Source organism: Borostomias antarcticus, assembly GCF_949987555.1.
Source record: "Borostomias antarcticus genome assembly, contig: scaffold_107, whole genome shotgun sequence".
In the NCBI taxonomy this organism is placed as follows: domain Eukaryota; kingdom Metazoa; phylum Chordata; class Actinopteri; order Stomiiformes; family Stomiidae; genus Borostomias; species Borostomias antarcticus.
This window is the reverse complement of record NW_028175663.1, coordinates 267392-295295: the sequence shown is the minus strand read 5'-3', so window position 1 is coordinate 295295 and position 27904 is coordinate 267392. Positions and strand designations below refer to the sequence as shown.

The 27904-nt window shown below is 42.9% G+C and overlaps 1 protein-coding gene across 1 annotated transcript; it reads right to left on the bottom strand.

Annotated features, from left to right (window-relative positions):
- Positions 1–24985: 24985 nt before the first annotated feature.
- On the bottom strand, positions 24986–25654 carry LOC311329385 (uncharacterized protein-like; the record flags this gene model as incomplete). The annotated part of the gene is made up of 1 exon (XM_084463239.1): positions 24986–25654. One exon carries the CDS (start codon positions 25652–25654, stop codon positions 24986–24988), a length of 669 nt encoding a protein of 222 aa, XP_084319365.1.
- Between the last annotated feature and the right edge of the window lie 2250 nt (positions 25655–27904).

The following is a 27904-nucleotide window of genomic DNA, read 5'->3' as shown; positions in this document are numbered from 1 at the left end:
TTCCAAAATAAATATGGTTTTAGCCATGCCCACTGAAGATTATATCACCACTGTTTATTGGCTGATCTATGATTTGTTTAAAGAACTCTTTCCGGTAGCCTTGCGCAGCTCTGGTTTCTCACCAAAACTCTCGGATAGTGCAGTCATCACAATTGAGGTGGTTGGCGAGTGGCTTGGACATCACAAAGACAAACATATCTGGAAATAACTGGAGTTCGATGGTGAAAGACAGTGGAGTTACAGCCACTAAGCTATCTCCCGGATACCAAACCAGAGATAACGAACTGGAGACTCCAGTGTCTATTGCCTGTGTATTTTGTGCTATGGGTGATTTCTGCATAACATTGTGCATCACAATGGCATAGACAACTTATCTGTCATTCAAAAAAACTACAGTGATATCTATGAGATAGCTCAGTGACATAATGACTACCATCATCTATATAAATCAGTCTATTCACAGAACCTGTATCCTGCAATCTCTTTGTAGAACTCATGAAACAAGCTTTGATACCACTTACGGTCTATCTAAAGTCTCAGTGCATGGGGCAACCAATGGGCCTGTCATGACATTGATTCGACGCCTTAGTTGTCTGTGACAACCATAGGATCAACAGGTACAAGGTCTTCAGTGAAGAGGCTAAACGAGGGAAAATGTCTACAGGTTGGAAGTTTGGTTTTAAGTTACATTTTATCATTAACTATCTTGGAGAAATTTTATAATTTTGCTTGGCAATGGCTAACCACGATGACCGTAAGCCAGTGCCAGATCTCATCGAAGAGTTAAAGGGTTGGATTTATAGAGATACCTGATTACCATCTGACCTAAGCATCTTTCTTGTCTACACTTTCGACACTGTGTTTCCTCGAAGTAGAAGGGGCATCATGGACAAGAACAAAATTCAGTTTCAGAAAGTCATGAGCCTTGTGGAGTTCTTTCAGTAATATTGGCAAGAACAATAATACTGTGCCAAGTTTTTCAAATGGAAGTGGCCGAATGGGTTTTAATGTCCTCTGTGTTGTTGCCGGGAGTATTGCACCCTCAAAACCAGTGAACTATACCAGTGCAATTGTTGCCGTCACCAGACATCATTGACCAGTGGCACCATTCTGGAAGCTAGCAAACTGCCATTTCCCACTTGGTTTCTAGGAATGTTTTTAATGACTCAGACCAAGAATGGTATATCGGCCCTAGAGCTCACGAGACAGCTGGAAATATCTTATAATGCTGTTTGGCGCTTGAAGCACAAGCTTATGCAGGTAATGAAAGAACATGATGATAGCCGTCCTCTGTAGGGACATGTTCAGATGTATGATTCCTACTTGGGTGGTGAAAAACATGGAGGCAAACGTGGAAGAAGTTCTGAAAACAAACTCCCATTTGTTGCCTCAGTGCAAACCAACGAGGAAAACTACCAGCTGTATATGCGTTTCAGTATGGGCACCAGTTTCCGGGGAAAGGAGATGTAACTATGGGCGTAAAAGTATCTCGCTGATCATACCTGCTGTGTTGTCAGGGATGGCCTCGGTGCCTTCATAGGAATAGCCGACGCCGGACACCCATATACAGCAGAGGTGACAGGTGGTGGTCACGAATCGATGGCAATGAGTTGCTTTCGTGGGTCAACACCATGATAGGGGGCGTCAAAAATTTTCTGAAAGGTAGTTACCACAATATTAACCATAAGCATCTGCAAGATACCTTGCTGAATATTGCTATTGATTCAACCGGCGCTTTGATTTGGAAGCAATGGTATAAAGGCTTGGTTACATGGCTGAGCGAACTTGCTCATGGCAGCAAGGCTCCTTATGCTGGCTGATGAACAGAGATAATTAGGTAGAGATAAGGGCTATGTCTCTGAGAAGTTGGTAGCCAAGTTGCAGGAGAAAGCCCTGAATCTAGTAATGAATGTCAGGGGGAATATGAAGCCAAAAGAGCTGAAGCCCTTTGATAAAGCGCTGGTGCGGAAATTGGCAGCAATAGAGAGCGTAAATGATCAGTTGAAGAATATTCTGCAGATCGGACATACTCGACGCCGTTCACCATTTAACTTTGCTGTAACCCTGATTGGTGCGGCTCTTTTGATACGACAATGCAGCCGTTAAAACATCAGTGTTTTCGATATATCAGGTAACGGGGAATAGACGTTTTTATAGTGATATAACGTCGTTGAATCAATAAATACATAGGGGTGGTTCCCTTGCTACTACGCCCTATTCATTAGTTCTCCATGATTACAAAGGCGAGAGCATTCCTTATGCAAGTTCCAATACCCCTAGCAATCTCCACGTGAATCCAGTGAGCGTAGCTTCAACACAGCCTCTGCCACTTGCAAATTCCACTTTGCCTAGGTCAGATCCATACGGTCATTAATCAAATGGAGGCAAGCTCTCTCAATGACTCCACTGGCAATCTGATAACCAGCATCCAGCGCCTTATTATAGCAGAGGATGGGGCGTTTTTTTGAAGATAGTCTGCACATTTATCAATGGCCTAAAGTTTTGTCAATCATCTTTTGTTTGCACTTTGCCGGATTCCCAAGGCCACCTTGCCAGACTTTCCCCTGAGTATCTTTAGGGACCGTTCTGCCACCCATGGTGCAATAGACCTATTCCCCTTGTCGTGTAAGCAGTGGCTGGCTTTCCACAGATATTCAAGTACATGGATAAAGTCCATGATGTGGTTGCCTTAACGGCCTTCTTTTTCATAATTATGGTAATCAGTTGCCGTTGATGATGGTGTTCATCAATAACAATGACCCCTAGCGTTTTTGCTCCGGATCTTGCCTGAGAGCGTCCTCGAAAGCTTCTTCTATCACGTCTTCCTCCTCCTCCTCCTCCTCCTCTCTTTCTACACTGGCCTACACTCTCTTATTCCTAGCTGGAGGGCGTAATTTAACACCATTGTCGTTTTTCCGATCTATATCCATTAACGATTCTGGCGTTCGAGGATTAGGGTTTACCGTATAAACGGTGGCTACCTGTACCATTTGTTTGCGATCTTTCTTCTCTCGCGGACTGAGCCTAGGTTGCAGTTTCTGCTACTCTTTTGCGCGTTCTTCCTAGGTGCTGCCATAATCCATTCCTCTCGCATTATCAAGCCATTACCGTCAAAACCTAGGATCTGCAGGTCTTCTGTTTGCTCAATTCATACCTTGCGCTGTTCGTAAAAGGCCTCAAAATCTTGAGCCGTATTTGCTGCCAGTTGCATAGTCTGTTGTTTTTCAACCATACTCGGGCAACTCTCGCGATGTCGTTTAATCATTAGGCCATAAGAGCGATCCGTAGCATCGCTGACAATTTTGTCCATCATGCCATCAGAGTACTGGTCAGTATTGAGGTTTCACTGAGCATTCAGAGGAAACACGCTGGCTTGCTTTCGCTGGCTGTAACTGCGGCGCCTGACTACAACAGAACCATACAATCTGGTCAGTTGTTGGTAGGTATTTTCCCTATGTGATTTCTCTGCTCACCGTTGCTACCAGTTATCTAGGATGGCTGAGTCTTATCATTGGCTTGCTTATCCAGATACTGTTGGATCTGAAGGCGCAAGATTTCGTTGCCTTCAGTCTGGATATAGCTATCTATGGTGCCATGCTCTTGTTGGGGAGTGGACTCAAGGTGCTGAATGATAGCGTCCAAATGATCATGCGTTGGAGAGAAGAATGAATAATAGAGTATTGGAGTAGGATGCGTTCACAAGAGACGGTGTTATGGAGTTATTGGTTTGGCGACGTTATATAGCCATAAAACCGTCTATTTTTGTTACCGGATATATCGCAAACCATGATGTTTTAGCGGCTGTATTGTCGTTTCAAAAGGGCCTCACACAAATAATTTCTACAGGTTTCATGGGCCCTTGGTCGTTGAGGCTCTAAGCATTATGGAAGGGTTTATTCTGACCTCAGCGAATGTTGAGGGGTGTGGTTCCTTGGTACGACGGCCCATTCATTAGTTCTTCATGATTACGAAGGCGAAAGCATGGCTTATGGAAGCTCCAATATGCCTGCCAATCCCCACTTGAATCCAGTGAGCGTAGCTTCAACACAGCCTATGGCATTTGTAAACTCCACTTTGCTCAAGTTAAATCCATACGGTCATTGATCAAATGGTGGCAAACTCCCTCAATGACTACACGGGCAATCGGATAGCCAGCATCCAGCGCCTTGTCGTAGCATAGCATAGGGCGTGGTTTTGAAGATAGTCTGCACACTTATCAATGGCTTACCATGTTGTCAGACCTCTCTTGCTCGCACTTTGCCGGATTCCCATGGGCACCTTGTCAGACTCTCCACTGAGTATTATTCAGGGATCGTTCCGCCTCCAAACTTTCAATATCCTCATCCCATTGTCGTGTAAGTAGTGCCAAGCTTTCCACAGATATTCAAGTACATGGATAAAGTCCATGATGATGGTTGCCTTAACATCCTTCTTTGTCATAATTCAGATAATCAGTTTCCGTTGATGTGGGTGCCATTCATAACAATGGGGCACTGCCGGTTTTGCTTCGGATCTAGCCTGAGCGCTTCCAAGAAAGCTTCTGCTATAACGGCTTTTGCCTCTCTTTCTACACTGACCCACACTCTCTTGTTCAGGGAGGGATGATGGAATTTAACAACGTTGTCGCTCTTCCGATCAATATCCATGACTGATTCTGCCGTTCTAGGATTGGGTTTTACCGTATAAACGGAGGCTACCTGTGGCATTCGTTTGCGATCTTTCTTTTCTCCCAGACTGAGTTTGGTTTGCAACTTCTGCTGACTCTTTTGTGCATTTTTCTGGGTTGCTTCCCTCAACCATTCTAGGCGCATCATCAAGTCCTACCGTCAAAACTAAGGATCTGCAGGTTTTCTGTTTGCTCAATTACAACATTGAGCTGTTCGTAAAAAGCTTCCAAGTCTTGAGCCGTATCCGCTACCAGTTGCATAGTCTGTCGTGTTCCAAACATACTTGGGCAATTCTCACTATGTCGTTTAATAGTTCGATCATAAGAGCGATCCATCAAATCGTTGACAATTCTTTTCCTCATGCCATCAGAGTACTTGTCAGTATTGAGGTTTAACTGTGCATCCAGCGGGAACATGCTGGATTGCTTCAGCTGGCTGTAACTGCGACTCTTGGCTACGACAGAACCAAACAAGCAGGTTAGTTGTCGGGAGGGATTTTTTCTGACGTAATTTCTCTGTTCACCATAGCTACTCGTTACCGACGATTGTTGCGGCTCATCATTGGCCTGTTTCTTCAGATACTCTTGGAGGAGAAGGCACAACACTTTGTTGCATTCAGTCTGGATATAGCTCTCTATGGTGCTAAGCTCTTGGTGGCGAGTGGATTAAAGGTGCTGAATGATATCGGCCAAATGATCACGAGCTGGTAAGAAGAATAAATAATAGCGGGTATTGTAGTAGGATGCGTTCACAGGATACGGTGTTATGTAGTTATTGGTTTGACGACGTTATATCATAATAAAACCGTATCTTGCTCGTTACCGGATATATCGAAACCCATGATGTTTTAGTGGGTGCATTGTCGTATCAAAAGAGCCACCCCAATCTTTGGTTTGGTATCAGAGAGGTAGTTAAGTGGTTTGGGCTCCCCTGTCTTTCACCATCGAATTCACGTTGACTTAGGCTATCGACCAACTATGAGTAACTTATTAACCCTCTGATCAAATCTTCCTTGTAATACTGCATCCAATTAATTGATAGGCGCTGGCTACGTATAATGGTTTGTAAATCTCGCAAGGCAAGGTCAAATTCGTCGTTAATCACCAAGTATTGAAACTCACTATAGTGGGACATCTCACTGACAGCCTGAGACATACGTCTCTCAATAATTGAGCGATCATCCGTAGCTCGACCGATAAGACGTTCTCTCAAGGCCTCCAGCGAAGGTGGAAGAATAAAGATTGAAACAGCATCTGGCATAAGGCTGCGTACCTGCTGAGCTCCTTGCCAGTCTATTTCAAGAATAACGTCTTCACCCTTATTCAGCTGCTCTAGAACCCAATGCGCCGAAGTACCATAGTAATAGCCAAATACTTCCGCATGTTCAAGGAACATGTCATTTTCCAACATGTCCTGAAAGCCCTCATCAGATGTAAAGTGGTAGTTCACTCCATCCTGCTCACCAAGGCGTATACCTCTGGTCGTATGGGAGACAGACACCCGGACATGAGGCGTGGACTCAACCATTGCTTTCACCATGCTGGTTTTACCAGCCCCAGAAGGCGCTGCAATAATGTAAAGCTTGCCAATATTCATGAAAACTCCATGGTAAGCGCCCTGTATGAAACTCTATATCCTATAGAGTTAGCTCTATTCTTTATGCAAATAGAAATGGGAATATTTTTATTTTAAATAACTTTATTATTCAATATTCTGGATTTGTTCCCTCATCTGCTCAATAGAGACTTTAAAGTTGACTGCTGTCTGGGTCAGTCCTGCATGAATAGACTTGGACGACAGAGTATTAGCCTCCCTGTTTAACTCCTGCATCAGGAAGTCCAAGCGCCGCCCTACCTCGCCCTGTTTTGAGGACTTGATGGTTCTGCGCACCTCGGTGATATGGGTTTCCAGACGGTCAAGCTCTTCATCAACATCCATCTTCTGAGCCAAAATAACCATTTCTTGCTCCAGCCTCTCCTGATTTAACTCCTGTTTGGCTTCAGAAAGTCGATCAAGAATTTTCTCTCGCTGGTGTCGCAGAATGTTTGGCAACAGAACACGCAGTTGTTTGATCTCTTCACCTATTTTCTCTAGCCGTGCCTCGACGAAAGACTGAAGTTCTCTGCCTTCTCGCTGCCTCATCTCAGTCAGCTGAATAATTGCATCATGAAACCCCTTTACGGCGGCCTTATGTACCACTGTCATCTTGGTTTCTTCAGTCGTCTGAACACCAAACCATTGAAGAACTTCAAGTGGGTTTACCGGGGCCACCTGCGAAAACTGAGCCTCAATTTCATGAACTGCTGACCTCAGTTTTTCCAATAAAGCACAATTGAGATCCAGCGCCTGTTCTTTATCAACTAACCGATATTTAAGGCTACATTCAACCTTACCTCTTTTCAGTTGTTTGCGGATTATCTCTCTCAACGTGGGCTCTATTTCTCGAGCTTGCTCAGGCAGACGAAAATGTGGTTCAAGATAACGGTGGTTAACGGATCGAATTTCCCATACTAGGCTTCCCCAATCCTCCTGTATCTGAATCCGGGCGAATGCAGTCATGCTGGAAGTCATGAAATACTCTTTAATCGGTGGGCTATAAAGGCTCATTATTTCAGAAGTTTATCTACAAAACAGCTATGAGAGGAAAATACCACGTTTATTCCAAAGCATGAAAAACAGTTTCATAGCCAATAACAATGGAATTTTCATAATAAACAGACCAATGAGATAAGATTTCTCTATATATAATAGTAATTACGAGAAGTTCGACTTAGTTTATTGATTAGTTATTCTGTATTGAACGACCGTCAGCCTCATATAGTCACCAAAAAACAGACTTCCTCCAGTACTCCTATTTTTTTTTGAGCGGTAGCGATTAAGTGCTCAAACTGTATTGGCCGACGCCTTGACATGATATTAGATTGGTGTGATTCCTTTGATACGACAATACTGCAGCTAAAATATCGTGGTTTTCGATATATCAGGTAACGAAAAAGAGATGGCTTTATGGTGATATAACGGGGTCAAACTAATTCTTGATTACCGTCTTGCCTAAGTCTCCTTTTGGTCTCAACTTATGACCCAAGTCTTCCTTTAAGTAGAAGGTGCTTCATGGGCAAGAACAAAATTCAGTTTAAGAAGGGCATGAGCCTTGTGGGGTTCTGTCAGCAATATGGCTAGGAACAACAATGCCGTTACCAGGTTTTTAAATGCCGGTGGCCGAATGGGTTTGAATGTCCTATGTGTTGTTGTCGGGAGTATTGCACCAGAAAAACCCGTAAGATCTACCAGTACAATCGCTGCCGCCACCAGACATCATTGACCAGTGATACCATTCTGGGAGCTAGCAAACAACCCTTTACTACTTGGTTTCTAGGCCTGTTTTTAATGACTCAGACCAAGAATGGCATATCGGCCCTATAGTTCTCTAGACAACTGAGAATCTCTTATAATGCTACTTGGCACTTGAAGCACAAGCTTATGCAGGTAATGAAAGAACGTGATGACAGCCGTCCTCTGCAGGGACATGTGCAGTTGGATGATGCCTATTGGGGTGGTGGAAAACATGGAGGCAAACGTGTGGAAGGTTCTGAAAACAAACACCCATTTGTTGCCTCCGTGCAAATCAATGAGGAAAACTACCAGCTGTATATGCGTTTCAGCGAGGTCACCAGTTTCCGGGGAAATGCGTTGAAACTCTGTGTGCAAAAGCATCTCGGTGATCATACCTGCTGTGTTGTAAGTGATGGTCTGTGGATTTACAGGAATAGCCGACGCCGGACACACACATACAGCAGTGGTGACAGGTGGAGGTCACGAATCTATGGCTAATGAGTTGTTTACGTGGGTCAACACTATGATCTGGGGCGTCAAAAATTCTCTGAAAGGCAGTTACCACAATATTAACCAGAAGTATCTGCCAAGATACCTTGCTGAATATTGCTATCGATTCAACCGGAGCTTTGAGTTGAAAGCAATGGTATTAAGGCTTGGTTACATGGCTGCGCGAACTTGGTACATGCCAGCAAGGCTTCTTAAACTGGGTGATGAACCGTGGTAATTAGGAACCAATAAGGGGGTGGTTCTTTTGATACGACAATGCAACTGCTAAACATCTTGGTTTTCTATATATCCGGTAACGAAAAATAGGCGATTTTATGGTTATATGACGTCGTCAAACCACGTAACTAACGTGAGGTCAACGTTTCTGTTTTGGCTACAACCATTGGATTTTAATGGTTTTAGTCATAGTGATGGTTTTTGAAAAGTATTCAATGGCTCCTTTGGAGCATTTGCCAGCCAATAAAGTACTCAAATGAGGGTGGTTCCCTTGCTATGATGTCACATTCATTAGTTCTATATGATTACGAAGGCGAGAGCATTCCTTATGGAATGCTCTAATACGCCTGCCAATCTCCACTTGAATCAAGTATTGTAGCTTCAACACAGCCTCTGTCCTTGCAAACTCCACTTTGCCTCGGTTAGATCCATACGGTTATTGATCAAATGGCGTCAAGCTCCCTCAATGACTACCATGGCAATCTGATAGCCAGCATCTAGCGCCTTGTCATAGCAGAGCAATGGACTGGGTTTTTTAAGATAGTCTGCACACTTGTCAATGGCCTCACGTTTTGTCAGATCTCCCTTACACGCACTTTGCCGGATTCCCATGGCCACTTTGTCAGACTCTCCCCTGAGTATATTCATGGACCGTTCTGCCACCCAGCTTTCAATATCCGCATCCCATTTGTCGTGTAGGCAGTGACCGGCTTTTCACAGATATTCACGTACAGGGATAAAGTGCATAATGACGGTTGCCTTAACTACCTTTTTTCATAATTGTGGTAACCAGTCTCCGTTGATGAGGGTGCCCATCAATAACAATGACCAACTGCCACTTCTGCTCCTGATCTCACTTGAGAGCTGCCTCAAAAGCTTCTTCTATCACGGCTTTCACTTCTTTTCTGCACTGGCCCACACTCTCTTATTCTTGGCTGGAGGACGGAATTTAATAACGTTGTAGCTCTTCCTATTAATATCCATGACCTATTCTACCATTCGAGGTTTGGGTTTTACTGTATAAGCGTGGGCTCCCTGTGGCATTCGGTTGCGATCTTTCTTTTCTTCCGGACTGAGCCTAGTGTGCAATTTCTGCTGACTCTTTTGCGCGCTCTGCTTGGTTGCTTCCCTCAACCATTCTGACCGAATCACTAGGCCCTTACTGTAACAGCTGAGGATCTGCAGGTTTTCTGTTTGCTCAATCTAAACCTTGCACAGTTCGTAAAAAGCCCAAAGTCTTGAACCGTATCTGCTACCAGTTGCATAGGCTGTCGTTTTCCAACCATACCGTGGCAACTCTCACGATATCGTTTAATCGTTTTATGCTAAGAGCAATCCATCATATCGCTGACAAATTTTTCTTAATGCCATCAGAGTACTGATCAGTATTGAGGTTTAACTGAGCATCCCGAGGGAACACGCTGAATTGCTTCCTCTGGCTGTAACTACGACAGAGCCAAACAAGGGGGTAAGTTGTCGAGAGGTATTTTTTTAAACGTAATTTCTCTGCTCCCAGTCGCTACTTGTTACCGACGATTGCTGCGGTTTAGCATTAGCCTGCTTATCTAGGTACCATTGGAGGAGAAGGCTCAACACTTCGTTGCCTTCAATTCGTATATAACTATCTATGGTGCCATGCTCTTGTTGAATAGTGGCTTCAAGGTGCTGAATGATAGCGGCCAAATGATCATGAACTGGTGAGAAGAATGAATAATTGATGGTATTGGCGTAGGATGCGTTTACAATATACGGTGTTATGTAGTTATTGGGTTGACAACGTTATATCATCATAAAACCGTCTCTGGTTCGTTACCGGATATATCGAAAACCTTGGTACTTTAGCAGCTGCATTGTCGTATTAAAAGAGTCTCACCATACTCAAATCATTATTTTTCTGTAACATGAATATGTACAAAAAGGCTGAATCCTATGTAGCGCAAGGGATTATCTCGTCGAACTAACGGTAAAGCCGTATTTTTTTCGTTACCTGATATATCGAAAACCATGATGTTGTAGCGGCTTCATTGTCGTATCAAAAGAACCTTACCAAATCCAGTTAGGGTAGCTTCGACACAGCCTCTGCCTCTTGCAAACTCCACTTTGCCATGGTTAGATCCATCCGGTCATTGATCAAATGGCGGCAAACTCCATCAATGACTCCACTGGCAATTGGATAGCCAGCATGCAGCGCCTTGTTATAGAAGAGCTTGGGCCGGGTTTTTGAAGATAGTCTACACACTTATCAATGGTCTCACGTGTTGTCAGACCTCTCTTACTCGCACTTTGCTGGATTCCCATGACCACCTTGTCAGACTCTCTCCTGAGTATCTTCAGGGACGCCTCTGACACCCAACTTTCAATAGCCTAATACCATTTGCCGTGTAAGCAGCGACCGGCTTTTCACAGATAATCAAGTACATTGATAAAGTCCATGATGATGGCTGCCTTAACTCCCTTTTGTTTCAGAATCAAGGTAATCAGTTTTCGCGGATGAGGGTGCACATCGATAATGATGACTCCATGGTGCTTTTGCTTCTGCTCCTGATCTAGCCTGAGAGCTTCCTCGAAATCTTTTTCTATCACGGCTTACGCCTCTCTTTCTACACTGGTCAACACCCTCTTATTCTTGGCTGGAGGACGGAATTTAACAACGTTGTTGCTCTTGCGATCCATATTCATGACCGATTCTGCCGTTCGAGGATTGGGTTGTACTGTGTAAACGGTGGCTACCTGCGCCATTCTGTTGTGATCTTTCTTCTCACCGGACTGAGCCTGTTTGCAGCTTCTGTTGACGCTTTTGCTCGTTCTTCTTGGTTGTTCTCCTCAACCATTCTGTGCGCATCACTTGGCCCTTACCATAAAAAACTGAGGATATGCAGGTCTTCTGTTTGCTCAATCCCACACTTTGTGCTGTGCGTAAAAAACCTCAAAGTCTTGATCAGTATCAGCTACCAGTTGCATAGTATGTGGGGTTTCAACCACACGTTGGCAACATCTCACGATGTCGTTTAATCGTTCGATCATAAGAGAGATCTATAATATTGGTGGCAATTTTTCCCTCATGCCATAAGAGTACTGGCCAGTATCGAGGTTTAACTGGGTATCTAGCGGAAACACGCTTAGTTTCTTCCGCTGGCTGTAACTGCGACGACTGACTACGATAGAACCAAACAAGGTGGTCAGTTGTCGAGAGGTATTTTTCCTAGCGTGATTTCTCTGCTCACCGGTGCTACTCGTTACTGATGATTGCTGCGGCTCTCCATTGGCCTGTTTATCCAGATACTCCTGGAGGAGAAAGCGCAACACTTCGTTGCCTTCAGTAATGGTATAGCTCTCTATGGTGCTGTGCTCTTGTTGGATAGTGTATTCAAGGTGCTGAATGATAGCGCCAAAATGATCACGAGATGGAGAGCAGAATGAATAATTGATGGTATGGGCGTAGTATGTGCTTACAATAGACGGGGTGATGCAGTTATTGGTTTGGCGACATTATATCACCATAAAACTGTCTCTTTTTCGTTACTTAGTATATCGAAAACCATGATGTGTTAGCGGTTGCATTGTCGTATCAAAAGACCCCCTACTTTCACCATTTAACTTTGTTGCAAGCCATATGGCAGGATGGATTACCTATGCACGGCAGCCCATAAAGTCACATATTTCAGTACTAACAGTAGGTGTCACAATGGTTTTCCGAGCATCTACCTTATGTTAATATAGTGTAAGTTAGCGCGATATGATTATACTTAATCTTGTGGCTATCGATGTGTAAGTTGGGAGTTATTATCGGTTTTGCAGAGTTTTGTTATGTGGCCATATTAGCTGAAGGCCTTGGGAATCATGAATATTCTACTTTTCGGAGAAGTAAGAAAAGGTGTACATCTCGAAACGCCTCTGAAATACAGCGTTAAGCGCACGCATGCGTGCTTAACTCTTATACACGTCCTTTTTCCGCAAGTATTGATGCAAGACGTTGAGCATTTGATCTTTCAACTACAGTGTCTTCGCTCGTTAAGATATCTTCTGCAGCAAGCTTATCATGATATTTATCCGCTGCTGCTTCAGCTTGCTGAGTGGTGCTTGCTTTACCAGCTTCTGCTGCAAGCTTGGCCTGAAGAGCAACGAGATCTTCTTTGTTTACGCTATTTATTCCATCTACCGGCATAGTGATTACCTCTAGAAGTAGGTTTAAGTAAAATACTGGTTCTTGTTATTAATTAAGATTAGTTTTATAGAGATTATTTGTCTCTTACACCATGGTCTAAGGTTATAATGGTTTTAACTGGAGTTAGACGAGATAATCCCTTGAACTACATATGATTAAGCCTTCTTGTACATATTCATGTTACAGGAAAAGAGTGATTTGAGTACTTTATTGGCGGACCAAGGCTCAGGATGAGATATTGTGCACTTTTCAAAAAATATCACCATGACTAAAGTCCTTAAAATCAAGTGCTGTAGCCAAAATTGAAGAGTCGATCTTACGCCGCTTGGTTTCCTCGAAGTATGTGGTGCGTCATGGGCAATAACAAAATTCAGTTGGGTGTGGTTACCTTGCTACGACGCCACGGTCATTAGTTCCCCATGGTGACGAAGGCGATAGCATTCCTTATGGAAGTTCTAATACTCCTGCCAATCTCCACTTGAATCAGATGAGCATAGCTTCAACACAGCCTCTGTCCTTTGTAGACTTAACTGTGCCAAAGTGATATCCATACGATCATTGATCAAATTGGGGCAAACTCCCTCAGTTACTCCACTGGCAATAGGACAGCCAGCATCCGCCGTCTTGTCATAGCAAAGCCTAGGGCTGGGTTTTGAAGATAGTCTGCACACTTATCAATGGCCTCCAGTTTTGTCAGACCTCTACTGCTAGCACTTTGCCGGATTCCCATGTCCACCTTGTCAGACTCTCTCCTGAGTGTCTTCATTGACCGTTCTGCCGACCAAGCTTTCTATAGCCTCATACAACTTGTTGTGCAAGCAGTGACCGGCTTTCGGTAGATATTCAGGTACATGGATAAAGTCCATGATGATGATTGCTTTAACTACCTTCTTTTTCATAATCCAACGTGAGTTAGATGGTGAAAGACAGGTGAGCCACAGACACTTAGCTATCTTTCGTATACCAAACCATAGATAATGAACTGGAGGCTCACGTGTCTATTGTCAGTGTATTCTGTGATGTGGATGATTGATGCATAACATGTGAATCACAATGGTATAGACAACTCATCTGTCATTCAAAAAAGCCTCCATCGATATCCAGTCTATCGATCAGTGGAATAATGACCATCATTATCTATTCCCATCAGAGTGGCTTTCGCAATTTCAAGTACTTTTACCAGCGACTGATCTCACAACATAAATCTGACTATTCCCAGAACTTGGTATCCTACAATCGATTGGTAGAACTCATGAAACAGGCTTTGATACCACTGGTGGTTTATCTAAAGTCTCAGTGCGTGGGGTACAATCAACGTGCCTGTCATTCATTGACTCGACGCCCATCGTTGTTTGTGACAACCATAGGATCAACAGCCACATGGTCTTCAGTGAAGTGGCTAAACGTGGGGAAACGTCTACCAAGTTGGAAGTTTGGATTTAAGTTACACCTTATCATTAACCATCTCGGAGAAATTCTATCATTTTACCTGACAACGGCTAATACTGATGACTGTAAACCAGTACTAGGTCTCATCGAAGGGTTACCGGGTTGGATTTATGGAGATAAAGGCTATGTCTCTGAGGAGGTTGTAGCCTAGTTGCAGGAGAAATGCCTGAACCTAGCCACTAAAGGCAGGGAAAATATGAAGCCAAAAGAGCGTAAGGCCTTTGATAAAGTGATATTGAGGAAACTGGTAGTAATAGAAAGCTTAAATGATCAGGTGAAGAATATTTTGCAGATCGAACATACTTGACACCGATTACCATTTGACTTTGCTGTAAACCTGATGGCAGGATTTATTGCCTATGCACGACAGCGAAGAAAGCCACATATTGATGTTCAGGTACTAACAGAAGGTGTACCAATCAGAAGATGTACCAATCAGAAGATGTACCAATCAGAAGATGTACCAATCAGAAGATGTACCAATCAGAAGGTGTACCAATCAGAAGGTGTACCAATCAGAAGGTGTACCAATCAGAAGGTGTACCAATCAGAAGGTGTACCAATCAGAAGGTGTACCAATCAGAAGGTGTACCAATCAGAAGGTGTACCAATCAGAAGGTGTACCAATCAGAAGGTGTACCAATCAGAAGGTGTACCAATCAGAAGGTGTACCAATCAGAAGGTGTACCAATCAGAAGGTGTACCAATCAGAAGGTGTACCAATCAGAAGGTGTACCAATCAGAAGGTGTACCAATCAGAAGGTGTACCAATCAGAAGGTGTACCAATGGATTTCTTAGAGTCTAACTCATGTTAATCCCAGTAATCAGTTTCCGCTGATGATGGTGCCCATCAATAATAATGACCCACTGCCGTTTCTGCTCCGGATCTCGCCTGAGCGCTTCCTCGAAATCTTCTTCTGTCACTGCTTCCGCCTCTCTTTCTACACTGGCCTACGCTCTATTATCTTTGGCTGGAGGACGTTATTTAACAACGTTGTCGCCATTCTTATCCATATCCATATCCATATCCATATCCATATCCATATCCATATCCATATCCATATCCATATCCATATCCATATCCATATCCATATCCATATCCATATCCATTACCGATTCTGCCGTTCGAGTATTGGGTTTATCGTATAAAAGGTGACTACCTGTGCCATTAGGTTGCGATCTTTCTTCTTTTCCAGACTGAGCCGTGGTTGCAGCTTATGCTGACTCTTTTGCGCGTTCTTCCTAGTTGCTTCCCTCAACCATTCCTGGTGCATCGCTAGACCATGATCGTCAAAACTGAGGATCTGCAGGTCTTCTGTTTGCTCAATCCCAACCTTGAGCTGTTCGTAAAAAGCCTCAAAATCTTGAGCTGTATAAGTTACCAGTTGTATAGCCTGTCGTTTTCCAACTATACTTAGGCAACTCTCACGATATTGTTTAATCGTTCGATCATAAGAGCGATCTATCACATCACTTACATTTTTTCCCTCATGCCATCAGAGTATTTGTTAGTATTGAGGTTTAACTGAGCATACAGCGTGGAACACGCTGGATTGCTTCCGCTGGCTGTAACTGCAACTCCTGACTACGGTAGAACCAACCAAGCTGGTTAGTTATCGGGGTATTTTTTTGACGTGATTACCATGCTAATCGTCGCTACCAGTTACCGACGATTGCTGTGGCTCATTATGGTCCTGCTTATCCAGATACCATTAGAAGAGAAGGAGAAACACTTCGTTTCTTTCAGTCTAGATATAGTTCTCTATGGTGCCATATTCTTGTTGGAGAGTGGATTCAAGGTGCTGAATGATAGTGTCCAAATGATCACGAGCTGGAGAGAAGGATGAATCATCGATGGTATTGGCGCAGGATGCGTTCGCAAGAGACGGTGTTATGTAGTTATTGGTTTGACGACGTTATATCATCATAAAAACTTCTCTTTTTCGTTACCTGATATATCGGAAACCATTATGTTTTAGTGGTTGCATTGTCGTATCAAAAGAGGCTCACTCAATTCCGTCTCTGATTTCCATCTAGCCTAAGCCCCATTCTCGTCTGGACTTATGCCCTAGGGTTTCCTAGAAATTAGGAGGTGCTTCATGGCCAAGAATAAAAGTCAGTTTCAGAAAGGCAAGATTCTTGTGGAGTGCTTTCATCAATATGGCTAAGAGCAACAATGCTTGGACCTGTTTTTCAAATGCCGGGGGCCGAATGGGTTTGAATGTTCTCTGTGTTGCCGCTTGGAGTATTGCACCATAAAAACTAGGGAGTCTACCAGTGCAACAGCTGCCACCACTAGACATCATTGACCAGTGGCACCATTCGGGAAGCTGGCAAACTGCCCTTTACCACTGGGTTTCTAGGCATGTTTTTAATGCCTCAGACCAAGAATGGCATATCGTCCATGGAGCTCTCGAGACTGCAGGAAATATCTTGTAATGCTGCTTGGCGCTTGAAGCACAAGCTTATGCAGGTAATGAAAGAACTGGATGACAGCCGTCCCCTACAGTGGCATGTGCAGGTGGATTATTCTTATTGGGGTGGTGAAAAACATGGAAGCAAACGTGTAAGAGGTTCTGAACAACTCACCTTTGTTGCCGACGTGCAAACCAACGAGGAAAACCACCAGCTGTATGTGTGTTTCAGTATGGTCACCAGTTTCCTAGAAAATGATTTGGAGCTCTGGGCGCAAAAGTATCTCGGTGATCATACCTGCTGTGTTGTCAGTGATTGCCTCGGTGCATTCATAGAAATAGCCAAAGCCATACCACCACATACAGCAGTGGTGACAGGTGGTAGTCACGAATCTATGGTTAATTAGTTGTTTACGTGGGTCAACACCATGATTAGAAACATCAAAATTTCTCTGAAAGGCAGTACCACAATACTAACCATAAGTATCTGCCAAGATATTTTGTTTAATATTGTTATCGATTCAACCGGCGCTTTGATTTGAAAGCAATGGCATGAAGGTTTTGGTTACATGGTTGCGCGAACTGCTCAATGGCAGCAAGGCTCCTCAATCTTGCTGAGGCACAGCGGTAATCATGATAATCTATTCTTAAAAGATAGATAGGAAGCAAAATAAGTTATCAATCTCAGATTACATCTTGGGATGTGATTAGAACTTTTATTTGGTTGTCGTTTTATGAGCTTATTCTTATTCCCAGATTTTTATATATATGAAGTTGTTTTATTCATTTATGAGTTACTTCTTGGTTATCTTTTTGTGAATAGTGATAACACTTTGGTCATAACTGATTGCATAATAGTATCTTTAATATTTAAGGCGTATTGATGAGTTGAGCCATTAAGCAATAATGGCTATAAGACTGATAATAGTTTGGAGGCTGTTATGAAAACCAACGAAAGTAGTTTTATACTACAACTAAAGGATATTGGTCATAAGGTACAAAAATTAAAATTACGATTAGAAAGAGCATTTTCTTGTAGAAAGTGTCATGAAGTTGATGATGTAGAACAATATATTGATCCTCTTGTAGAGCCACTGGCAATCACTGAGGAATCTAATAATGAAAGTATTTGCTCACGATCAGTCTCCGCAGTTCAAAACTCTCAAGATAAGAAACCGTCAGGAAATGAGGTGCTTAGGCTTAACTCAAATGAGTCCGTGGTTTATGACATTGGTGATAGTATTGAAGAAGGTCATGATGATGCCTTTGTTGCTGAAATAGTGATAACTAAAAGTCAACATGAATTGTCTTCATTGAATATAGTTGGCATGGAAATATCTGATACTTCCTTTGATTCAGATATTTTTGATTGCAATCTGGATAATCTTACTGGAATAGATGATACTGATAGTAATGACTTATTTGTGGCCGATGATATTGACTATTTGGACTCAGATATAAACGAGGTGCTGGATAAACTTCCCTCTTCCAGAGCCAAACTTGCAAGCTTTGATGATGCTTTCGAGGTGTTTTCTGAAGACGATGTACCATTGATGACTTCAAGTACGGTTAAATCAAGTCAAGAGCCACTTTTTGAAGAAAGAAGTGTAGAGGAAAAGATACAGCATCAGCTAGCACAAATATTTGCCTTTAGAGCTGCTTTGAGTGAAGGGGCTACAAGATTTCATGAGGTTGACCCATTTCAAAATGGTGTAATTAAGCCTGAGTTTGTACTTAGGGCTATTACGGATAAACAATCTTTTGTCAGGCTTTCTGATCCTTACAATTTAATTAGAGATGCCAATATGGATTTGGAACAAGTTTCAGATGTCATGAAGCTGGTTCTTGGAGAAGAGAGGTTTCAAACCCTGAGAGGTGAGGCTAAAAGAGATGCTATCTGGACTTCAGTCGCTGATGGGTTCTGGATATTTCTTGATGATTGTGAATCCATGGAAAAGATGGTGAAGCTAATGCCTAAGTTTCAGGGAAATAAGCAATGCTTTCCGTTGGCACTTACAAGGTCTTTAGCCAAATTCAATATGGATTTTGGACTTGCAGAAAAGGAATTCCAAAAATACTACCTTAACAAGACTCTTACCAATGAAGAAAGTGGATATGTTCTTCTACTAATTAAAACGGTCAATCATTTGCATAGCCAATTCTCTGAGTTCTATCATCAATACGATAAACTCCCTGATAGTGTTGTAAAGTCTGTTTTAAAGTCAATATTAGGAGAGGTATTACCAGATGGTAATGGTGAGTGTAAAAGTAAAAAACTATCTGATATGCATAATGGGATTGTAAAATTATTAAAGATAACTGGCTCTTCTTATTATCAGGAAATAGAAAAAACATGGTCGGTTGGTGTAGATGACAATCATGATGCCTATATGATTTCGATACCAAGAGCTTTTGAACAGTTGCACTTGGAAATGCTGAAAAAGGATCCACTTATCTTCTATAAAAAACTACTAAATCAGATAATTAATGATATAAAGGTTGAAGATAATTTAATTAACCATAGTGGAAAAGTTATTCCATCAGTATATAGAAGGTTAACTTTAGATTATCAGCGTGAGAACTTGAGACCTTTTTATAAAAAGGTCATGAGCAATTTATTTGTTCAGATAGAGCCCCTTTTGGGGGAGATTTCCCTTGATGGACTTAAAACTATTTATGGCACAACATTTGATTGCATTTGGCAGGAAATTGAACCAGATCTGCCACAAGATGTAAGAGTAGCAAATAGAGGTAGGTCTTTTAAGTTTAAATCCAGAAAGCAAAAGGTTGAAAAGGAAATGGGGAAAAATAGAGAAATGGCTAAAGCTGAGTTCTCCATAATTGCCTCGAATATGGCGACTGACATTGCTTATATGCAAGTCAGAAAACAAAACCAAGATTCATCACTATAATGATAGAAGCACGAAAACAAATAAAGCTACAATAATGATGTATAGGTACGTACCAACCATAGGTACATATCTATATTTTGATTTTGTGTGGTTCTTTTGATACAAGAATGCACCGATAAAACATAATTGTTCCTGATTACCACTGCCCATCAGCCAGCTTAAGGAGCCTTGCTACCATGGGGCAAGTTCGTGCAGCCATGTAACCACGCCGTGATATCATTGCTTTCAAATCAAAGCGGCGGTTAAATCGATAGCAATATTCAGCAAGGTATCTTGGCAGATGCTGCGTGGTAGTATTGTGGTAACTGTCTTTCAGAGATTTTTTGACGTTCCCTATCATTGTGTTGACTCACGTAAATAACTTATTAGCCATCGATTCGTGACCATCATCTGTCACCACTGCTGTATGTTTGTGTCCGGCGTAGGCTATTCCCGTGGATGCCACGAGGCTATCACGGACAATACCTCAGGTATGATAACCGAGATGCTTTTGCGCCCAGAGTTCAAGCTCATTTTTCCTGGAACTGGTGACCATACTGAAACGCATATACAGCTGGTAGTTTTCCTCGTTGGTTTGCTCGGCGGCAACAAATTGGTGTTTGTTTTCAGAACCTCTTCCATGTTTGCCTCCATGTTTTTCACCACCCAAGTAGGAATCATCCATCTGAACATGTCCCTGCAAGGACGGCTGTCATCACGTTCTTTTATTACCTGCATCAGCTTGTGCTTCAAGCGCTCAGCAGCATTATAAGAGATTCACAGCTGTCTAGAGAGCTCTATGGCCGATATGGTATTCTTGGGTTGAGTAATTAAAAATATGCTAGAAATCGAGTGGTAAAGGGCAGTTTGCTAGCTTCCAGAATGGTGCCACTGGTCCATGATGTCCGGTGACGGTAGCGATTGCACTGGTAGAGCTCACGGGTTTTTATGGTGAAATACTTCCGACAACAACACAGAGGACATTCAAACCAATTCGGCCACCGGCATTTGAAAAACTGGGCACGGCATTGTTGTTCCTAGCCATATTGCTGAAAGAACTCCAAAAGGCTAATGACTTTCTGAAACTGAATTTTGTTCTTGGTCACGATGTACCTTCTACTTTGGGGCAAAACAGTGTCGTAAGTTTAGATGATAAGGATGCTTAGGTTAGATGGTAATCAGGTAACATTTTAATCACATAGCATAGACAACGCGTCTGTCATTTAAAAAAACCTCCAGTGATATATAGGTTATAGGTCAGTGAAATAATGACTATCATCATCTATTTCCATCAGAGTGGCTTTCGCAAATTAAAACACTATTACTAGCTACTGATTACACAACATAATCAAATTATTTCCCGAACTTGATATTCTATAATATCTTTGTAGAACTCATGAAATAGGTTCTGACACCACTGATGGTTTATCTAAAGTCTCAGTGCTTGTGGTAACCAATGGGCCTGTCATTCATTGAATAGACACCAATCGTTGTCTGTGACAATCATAGTATCAACAACCACAAGGTCTTCAGTGAGGAGTCTAGACGGGAGAAAATATCTACAGGTTGGAAGTTTGGTTTTAAGTTACACCTTATCATTACCCACCCCCTGATAAATTACATCATTGTTGGCTAACACCGATAACCGTAACTAGGTACCATATCTCATCGAAGAGTTAACGTGTTGGATTTATGGAGATAATGGCTATGTCTCTGAGAAGTTGTAGTCTGGTTGCAGGAGAAAGGCCTGAACGTTGGTAACGTCAGTTAGGAAAATTATGAAGTCAAAAGAGCTGAAGATCTTTGATAAAGTGATGTTGAGGAAACTGGTAGTAATAGAAAGCGTTAATGACGTTAGTTCGGCGCTTTAATTTTGGCTACAGCCCTTGAATTTCAAGGATTTTAGTCATATTGATGCTTTTGAAAAGTGCACAATGTCTCATTCTGGGCCTTTGCTAGCCAATAAAGTACTCAAATCACTCTTTTCCTGTAACACGAACATGTGCAAAAGGCTTAAGCCTATGTAGCTCAAGGGATTATCTCGTCGAGCTCACGTTAGATGATTAGTTGAAGAATATTTCGAAGATTGAACATACTTGACACCTGGCACCATTTAACTGTGCCGTAAACCTGATGGTAGGATTGATTGTCTATGCACGTAAGCTAGGAAAGCCACATATTGATGTTTCTGGACTAACAGAAGGTGTATCAATGGCTGTACGAGCATCTAACTCACGTTTTTTACGTAAACGTTTAAGCTCGTTGTATACGTGCTCATCATTATTCTTGACTTTTCCAGATGACTTGGGTCGATGATACTTGACAATCTATGCATGCATGCATGGTATTACCGTTAATATTAAGATATCTAGCGGGTTCAGTGACTGGCTGATCTTATTCTACAGGCATTTACATAACTGATTACTTGAACTCGCAGTATAGGTTTTAACTTTCTTTTCTGCCATCTGTACACCACTTAAGAGGCTTGTATACTATCCGAGTTTGTGTGTTTGGATAACTATAAGCACTACAGTGTTGAGTAAAGTGTTCTGGTGTAGTTCCCTTGCGACGACGCCACATTCATTAGTTCTCCATGATTACGAAGTCTAGAGAATTCCTTATGGAAGTTTCAATACGTCTGCAGATCTTTACCTGAATCCAGTTAGAGTAGCTTCAACACAGCCTCTGCCCATTGCAACCTCCACTTTGCCACGGTTAGATCCATACGGGTATTGATCAACTGGCGGCAAACTTTCTCAATGACCACACTGGCAAGCGGATAGCCAGCATTCAGCACCTTATCATAGCAAAGCCAGTGCCTGTTTTTTGAAGATAGTATGCAACCTTACCAATGGCTACATGTTTTGTCCGGCCTCTCTTGCTCGCACTTTGCCGGATTCCATAGGCGACCTTGTAGGCTCTCCCCTGAGTAGCTCCAAGAACCGTTCTGCCCCTCAGTTTTCAATAGCCTCACTCCACTTTTCGTGTAGGCAGGGACTGGTTTTTCAGAGATATTCCAGAGCATGGATAAAGTCCATGATGATGGTTGCCTTAACTCACTTCTTTTACATAATCACGGGGATCAGTTTCCGGTGATGATGGTGCCCATCAATAATAATGGGCCACTGGCGTTTCTGCTCCTTATCTTGCCTTAGTGCTTCCTCGAAAGTTTTTTCTATCACGGTTTCCGTCTCTCTTTCTACACTAGCCAAGCTCTCTTATTCTTGGCTGGATGACGTAATTTAACAATGTTGTCGCTCTTCCGATCCATATCCATGACTGATTCTGCCGTTCGAGGATTGGGTTTTACGGTATAACCTGTGCCTGCCTGTGCCATTCGGTTGCGATCTTCCTTCTCTTCCTGATTTGAGCCTAGTTTGCAACTTCTGCTGACTCTTGAGTGTGTTCTTCTTGGTTGCTTCCCTCAACACTTTCTGGTGCATCACCAAGTCCTTACCGTCAAAACTGAGGATCTGCAGGTCTTCTGTTTGCCCAGCCAAACCTTGAGCTGTTCGTTAAAAGTCTCAAAGTCTTGAGCCGTATCAGCTACCATGTGCATAGCCTGCCGTTTTCCAACCATACTTGGGTAACTACCACAATGTGGTCTACTCATTCTATCATAAGATAGATCCATCATATTAATGCAATTTTGTCCTCATGCTATCAGTGTGCTTGTCAGTATTGAGGTTTAACTGAGCCTCTAGCTGAAATACACTTGATTGCTTCCGCTGGCTGTATCTGCGGCGTCTGACTACGACAGAACCAAACAAGCTGGTCAGTTGTCGTGAGGTATTTTTCCTAATGTAATTTCTCTGCTCACCGGTGTTACGCGTTACCGCTGATTGCTGCGGATCATCTAGATACTCTTGGAGGAGGGAGCATAACACTTTGTTGCCTTCAGTCCGGATATAGCTATCTATGGTGCCATGCTCTTGTTGGATAGAGTATCCAAGGTGCTGCATGTAGCGTCCAAATGATCACGAGCTGGTGAGAAGAATGCATAATCGATGGCATTGGCGTAGGATGCGTTCACAATAGACGGTGTTATGTAGTTATTGGTTTGACGACGTTATATTATCATAAAACCGTCTCTTTTTCGTTATCGGATATATCTAAAACCATGATGTTTTAACTGCTGCATTGTTGTAACAAAAGCGCCGCACCAAAAGTATTCCCAGATATGGTTGTTTTTGTGATGCCCAAGCTTCTCGCCAACCACCTACATTGTTATGGTTTTAAGGTCTGAGAGTTTCGGTGGTAAGCCATGGCTACGCACGGCTAACGTAAAGAGTTCTTTAAGCAAATCATCTACCAAGCAGTAAACAGAGGTGATAAAATCTTCAATGGGCATGGCTGAAATCATCTTTATTTTGGACTTTGTTAATAACCGCAAGTAGGTTCAGGAATGCCTTATTAGATCGATTGGGAAGTCTAGCATCGTGTTATTTAATGTGTTCAAGAATACCATCAAGTTCATCAAGGGTGTTATAGGAAATAACCAACTTCCCTTTTCCTTTTGCGTTGCACTGAATAGCTACACGCGCCCCCATCTTTTCAGAAAGCTCATCTTCAAGCTGCTTTATATTAGGGTCAAGAAGCTTAACGGTTTTACCTACCTTCTCCTTTTCCTGCTGAATTCGACGAACTAGTGATTCAGTCTGGCGAACAGATAAACCTTTCGCCGTTACTGTTCTTGCGACTTCCAATTGACCCATCTCACCAAGAGAAAGCAGAGCCCTAGCATGGCCCATTTCCAAGTCGCCGTATTCTAGCATTTTCTTAACTTCATGGTTCAGTGACATCAGTCGCAATATATTGGCAACAGCTGCCCTTGATTTACCAACAGCCTGAGCCACTTCCTGCTGAGTCAACTCAAACTCTTTCTGTAGTTTGGAAAGCGCAATGGCTTCTTCAATAGGGTTTAGGTCTTCACGCTGAATGTTTTCAATCAATGCCATGGCAATGGCAGTTTCATCCGCAACATCACGAATCATGGCTGGTACTTTACAAAGACCTGCCAATTGTGCTGCACGCCAGCGTCGTTCACCGGCAATGATCTCATAGCGGTTTTGCCCGAGCGGACGAACAACTATAGGCTGCATGATGCCCTGCTCTTTAATACTTTCTGCCAACTCTTCCAGAGCATCAGAGTGCATGTCTCGGCGAGGCTGGTGCTTGCTTTGAACCAGAAATTCGACAGGCAGCTCTTTCATCACCCCATCCATAGACTCTTTGACCAAAGAAGGTCCGGACAAGTCATTGGATAGAGAGCTTGGCAACTTGGCACTGCCTAGCAGTGCATTCAAATTAGTACCGAGACGTTGTTTCGCCATCTGTTATTAAGTTCCTGTTTTTTTCGCAGAATTGCTGTGGAGGTCCTTGATATCATGATTGCGAACCAGCTCTCCAGCCAAAGCCAAGTAAGCCACTGCCCCTCGTGAGTTTCTGTCATAGGCCAACACCGGTTTCCCGTGGCTAGGAGCTTCAGCAAGTCGAATATTTCTGGGAATAACGGTTCGATAAACCTGATCACCAAAATGGTTGATGAGCTGTCTAGATACTTCAGTGGTCAGCGTCATTCTTGGGTCATACATGGTCCGTAGCAGACCTTCAATATACAAATCTGGATTAATGGTTTCCCTGAGGCCTGCAATGGTTTCCATCAGGGCTGTCAAACCTTCCAGTGCATAGTACTCGCACTGCATTGGGATAATGACTCCGCGGGCAGCAACCATGGCATTTATGGTCAACATGTTCAGTGATGGAGGGCAGTCAATCATGATGAAGTCATATTGATCTTCTACTTTGGAGAGAGCGTCCTTGAGTCGTGACTCCTTGTGATCCATTGACATAAGCTCAACCTCAGCTGCGGTCAGATCAGCATTGGCACCAAGAACATCATAGCCCCCATACAGAGATGGCATAATGGCCTGACTGATATCACTGCGACCAGTCAGCACATGGTATACAGACCATTGCTGATCATGCTTGTCGATACCGCTCCCCATAGTGGCATTACCCTGAGGATCAACATCGATCAGCAATACCAGTTGCTTTTTGGCTGCAAGAGAAGCTGAAAGGTTAACGCAGGACGTCGTTTTACCAACCCCGCCTTTCTGATTGGTTACCGCTAGAATTTTAGCCACAGCCTTTTAATACCATTCAATACCTGTTACGTAAAATGACTAGATGTCGATCGCCTTCTGTACCTGGTACATTCATGGGCTCACAGCCGACAAACTCAATCTCGTGATGATCCATCAGTTCCTTTAACTCTTCTTCAGGATATAGCCCTTTCATGGCTAGATAAACACCTGAAGGTGATATTAAGTGTTTTGTACCATCAAGCATGTTAACTAATGAGCTGAATGCCCGTGAGGTTATGGCATCAAAAAGGTCCATAGTTTTAAAGCTTTCTACGCGGGTATTTGCTACTTCAAGGTTAGTCAGCTGGAGGTCCATCTTTGCCTGGAACATAAACCTTGTTTTCTTACCATTACTGTCCAGGGCCGTAAATTTTTTGTCAGGATACATAATCGCTAGAACAATACCTGGCAAGCCTGGGCCAGAGCCAACATCAAGAATCGTATGGCCTGAAATATGAGGAACAATGCTCAGGCTATCAATGATATGACGGAAGACCATCTCTCTAGGGTTACGAATAGCAGTCAGGTTGTAGGCTTTATTCCACTTATCCAGTAGTAGAACATAGCTGGTCAGTAGATCAGCCTGAACCTCTGATAAATCAAGACCCAACGACTTTGCGCCCTGACCAATATAATTTGTTAATGTTTTAGCCATATGGTTGCTTGTGAATGATGAGTTAGAAGCGTCCATTGATTCCTTCAGCCAGCAGCCTGTGGACCTTAATTGAGACATGCTGCGGTTACGCTGAGCGATCCAAACACTCTTGGACAGCATTACTGATGGCAAATATTTATAGATAACCAGTTAGTCTATTTCATAACTTTAATAAAATCGACGCAAGGCTCTTCTAATATGAAACCTAATTACCGTCTTCCCTAAGTTTAATTCTCGTCTACACTCTCAACACTGGGTTTCCTAGGAAAAGTGCATCATGCCCAACAACAAAATTCAGTTTCAGAAAGACATGATTCTTGTGGAGCTATTTCAGCAATATGGGCAAGAGCAACAATGGCGTGGGCAGTTTTTCACATAGTGGTGGACGAATTGGTTTTGGTGTGGTTCCCTTGCTACGACGCCACATTAATTAGTTCTCCATGATTACGAAGGCGGGAGCATTTCTTATGCAAGTTCCAGTACGCTGCCAATCTCCACTTGAATCCAGTTAGCGTAGCTTCAACACAGCCTATGCCCATTGCAAACTTCACTTTTCTCCGGTTAAATCCATGCGGTCATTGATCACATGGAGGCAAACTCCCTCAGTTACTCCACCGCCAATCGGATAGCCAGCGTCCAGTGCCTTGTCATAACATAGCTTGGGCTGGTTTTTTTGAAGATAGTATGCACACTTATCAATGGCCTCACGTTTTGTCAGACTTCTCTTACTCGCACTTTGCCGGATTCCCTAGGCGAACTTGTCAGACTCTCTCCTGAGTATCTGCATGGACCGTTCTGCCACCCAGCTTCCAATAACTTTATCACCCTTGTCGTGTAAGCAGTAACTGGTTTTACACAGATATTTAAGTACATGAATAATGTCCATGATGATGGTTGTTTGAACTCCTTTCTTTTTCATAATCTAGGTAATCAGTTTCTGCTGATGATGGTGCCCATCAATAACAATGACCCACTGCCGTTTCTGCTCCAGATCTAGCCTGAGCGCTTTCTCGAAATCTTTTTCTATCACAGCTTCCGCCTTTCTTTCCACACTGGCCCACACTCTCTTATTCTTGGCTGGAGGACGGGATGTAACCACGTTGTCGCTCTTCCGATCCATATCCATGACCGATTTTGCCGTTCTAGGATTGGGTTTTACCGTATAAACGGTTGCTACCTGTGCCATTTGTTTGCGATCTTTCTTCTCTCTTGGACTGCGCCTAGTTTGCAACTTCTGCTGACTTTTTTGCGAGTTCTTTTTGGTTGCTTCCCTCAACCCATACTGCCGCATCATTATGCCCTCACCGTCAAAACTGCTGATTTGCAGGTCTCCTGTTTGAGCACTCTCAACCTTGCGTGTTCGTAAAAAGCCTCAAAGCCCTGAGCCGTACCTGCTACCAGTTGCATATCCTGTTGTTTTCCAACCATACTTGGGCAACTGTCATGATGTCGTTTAA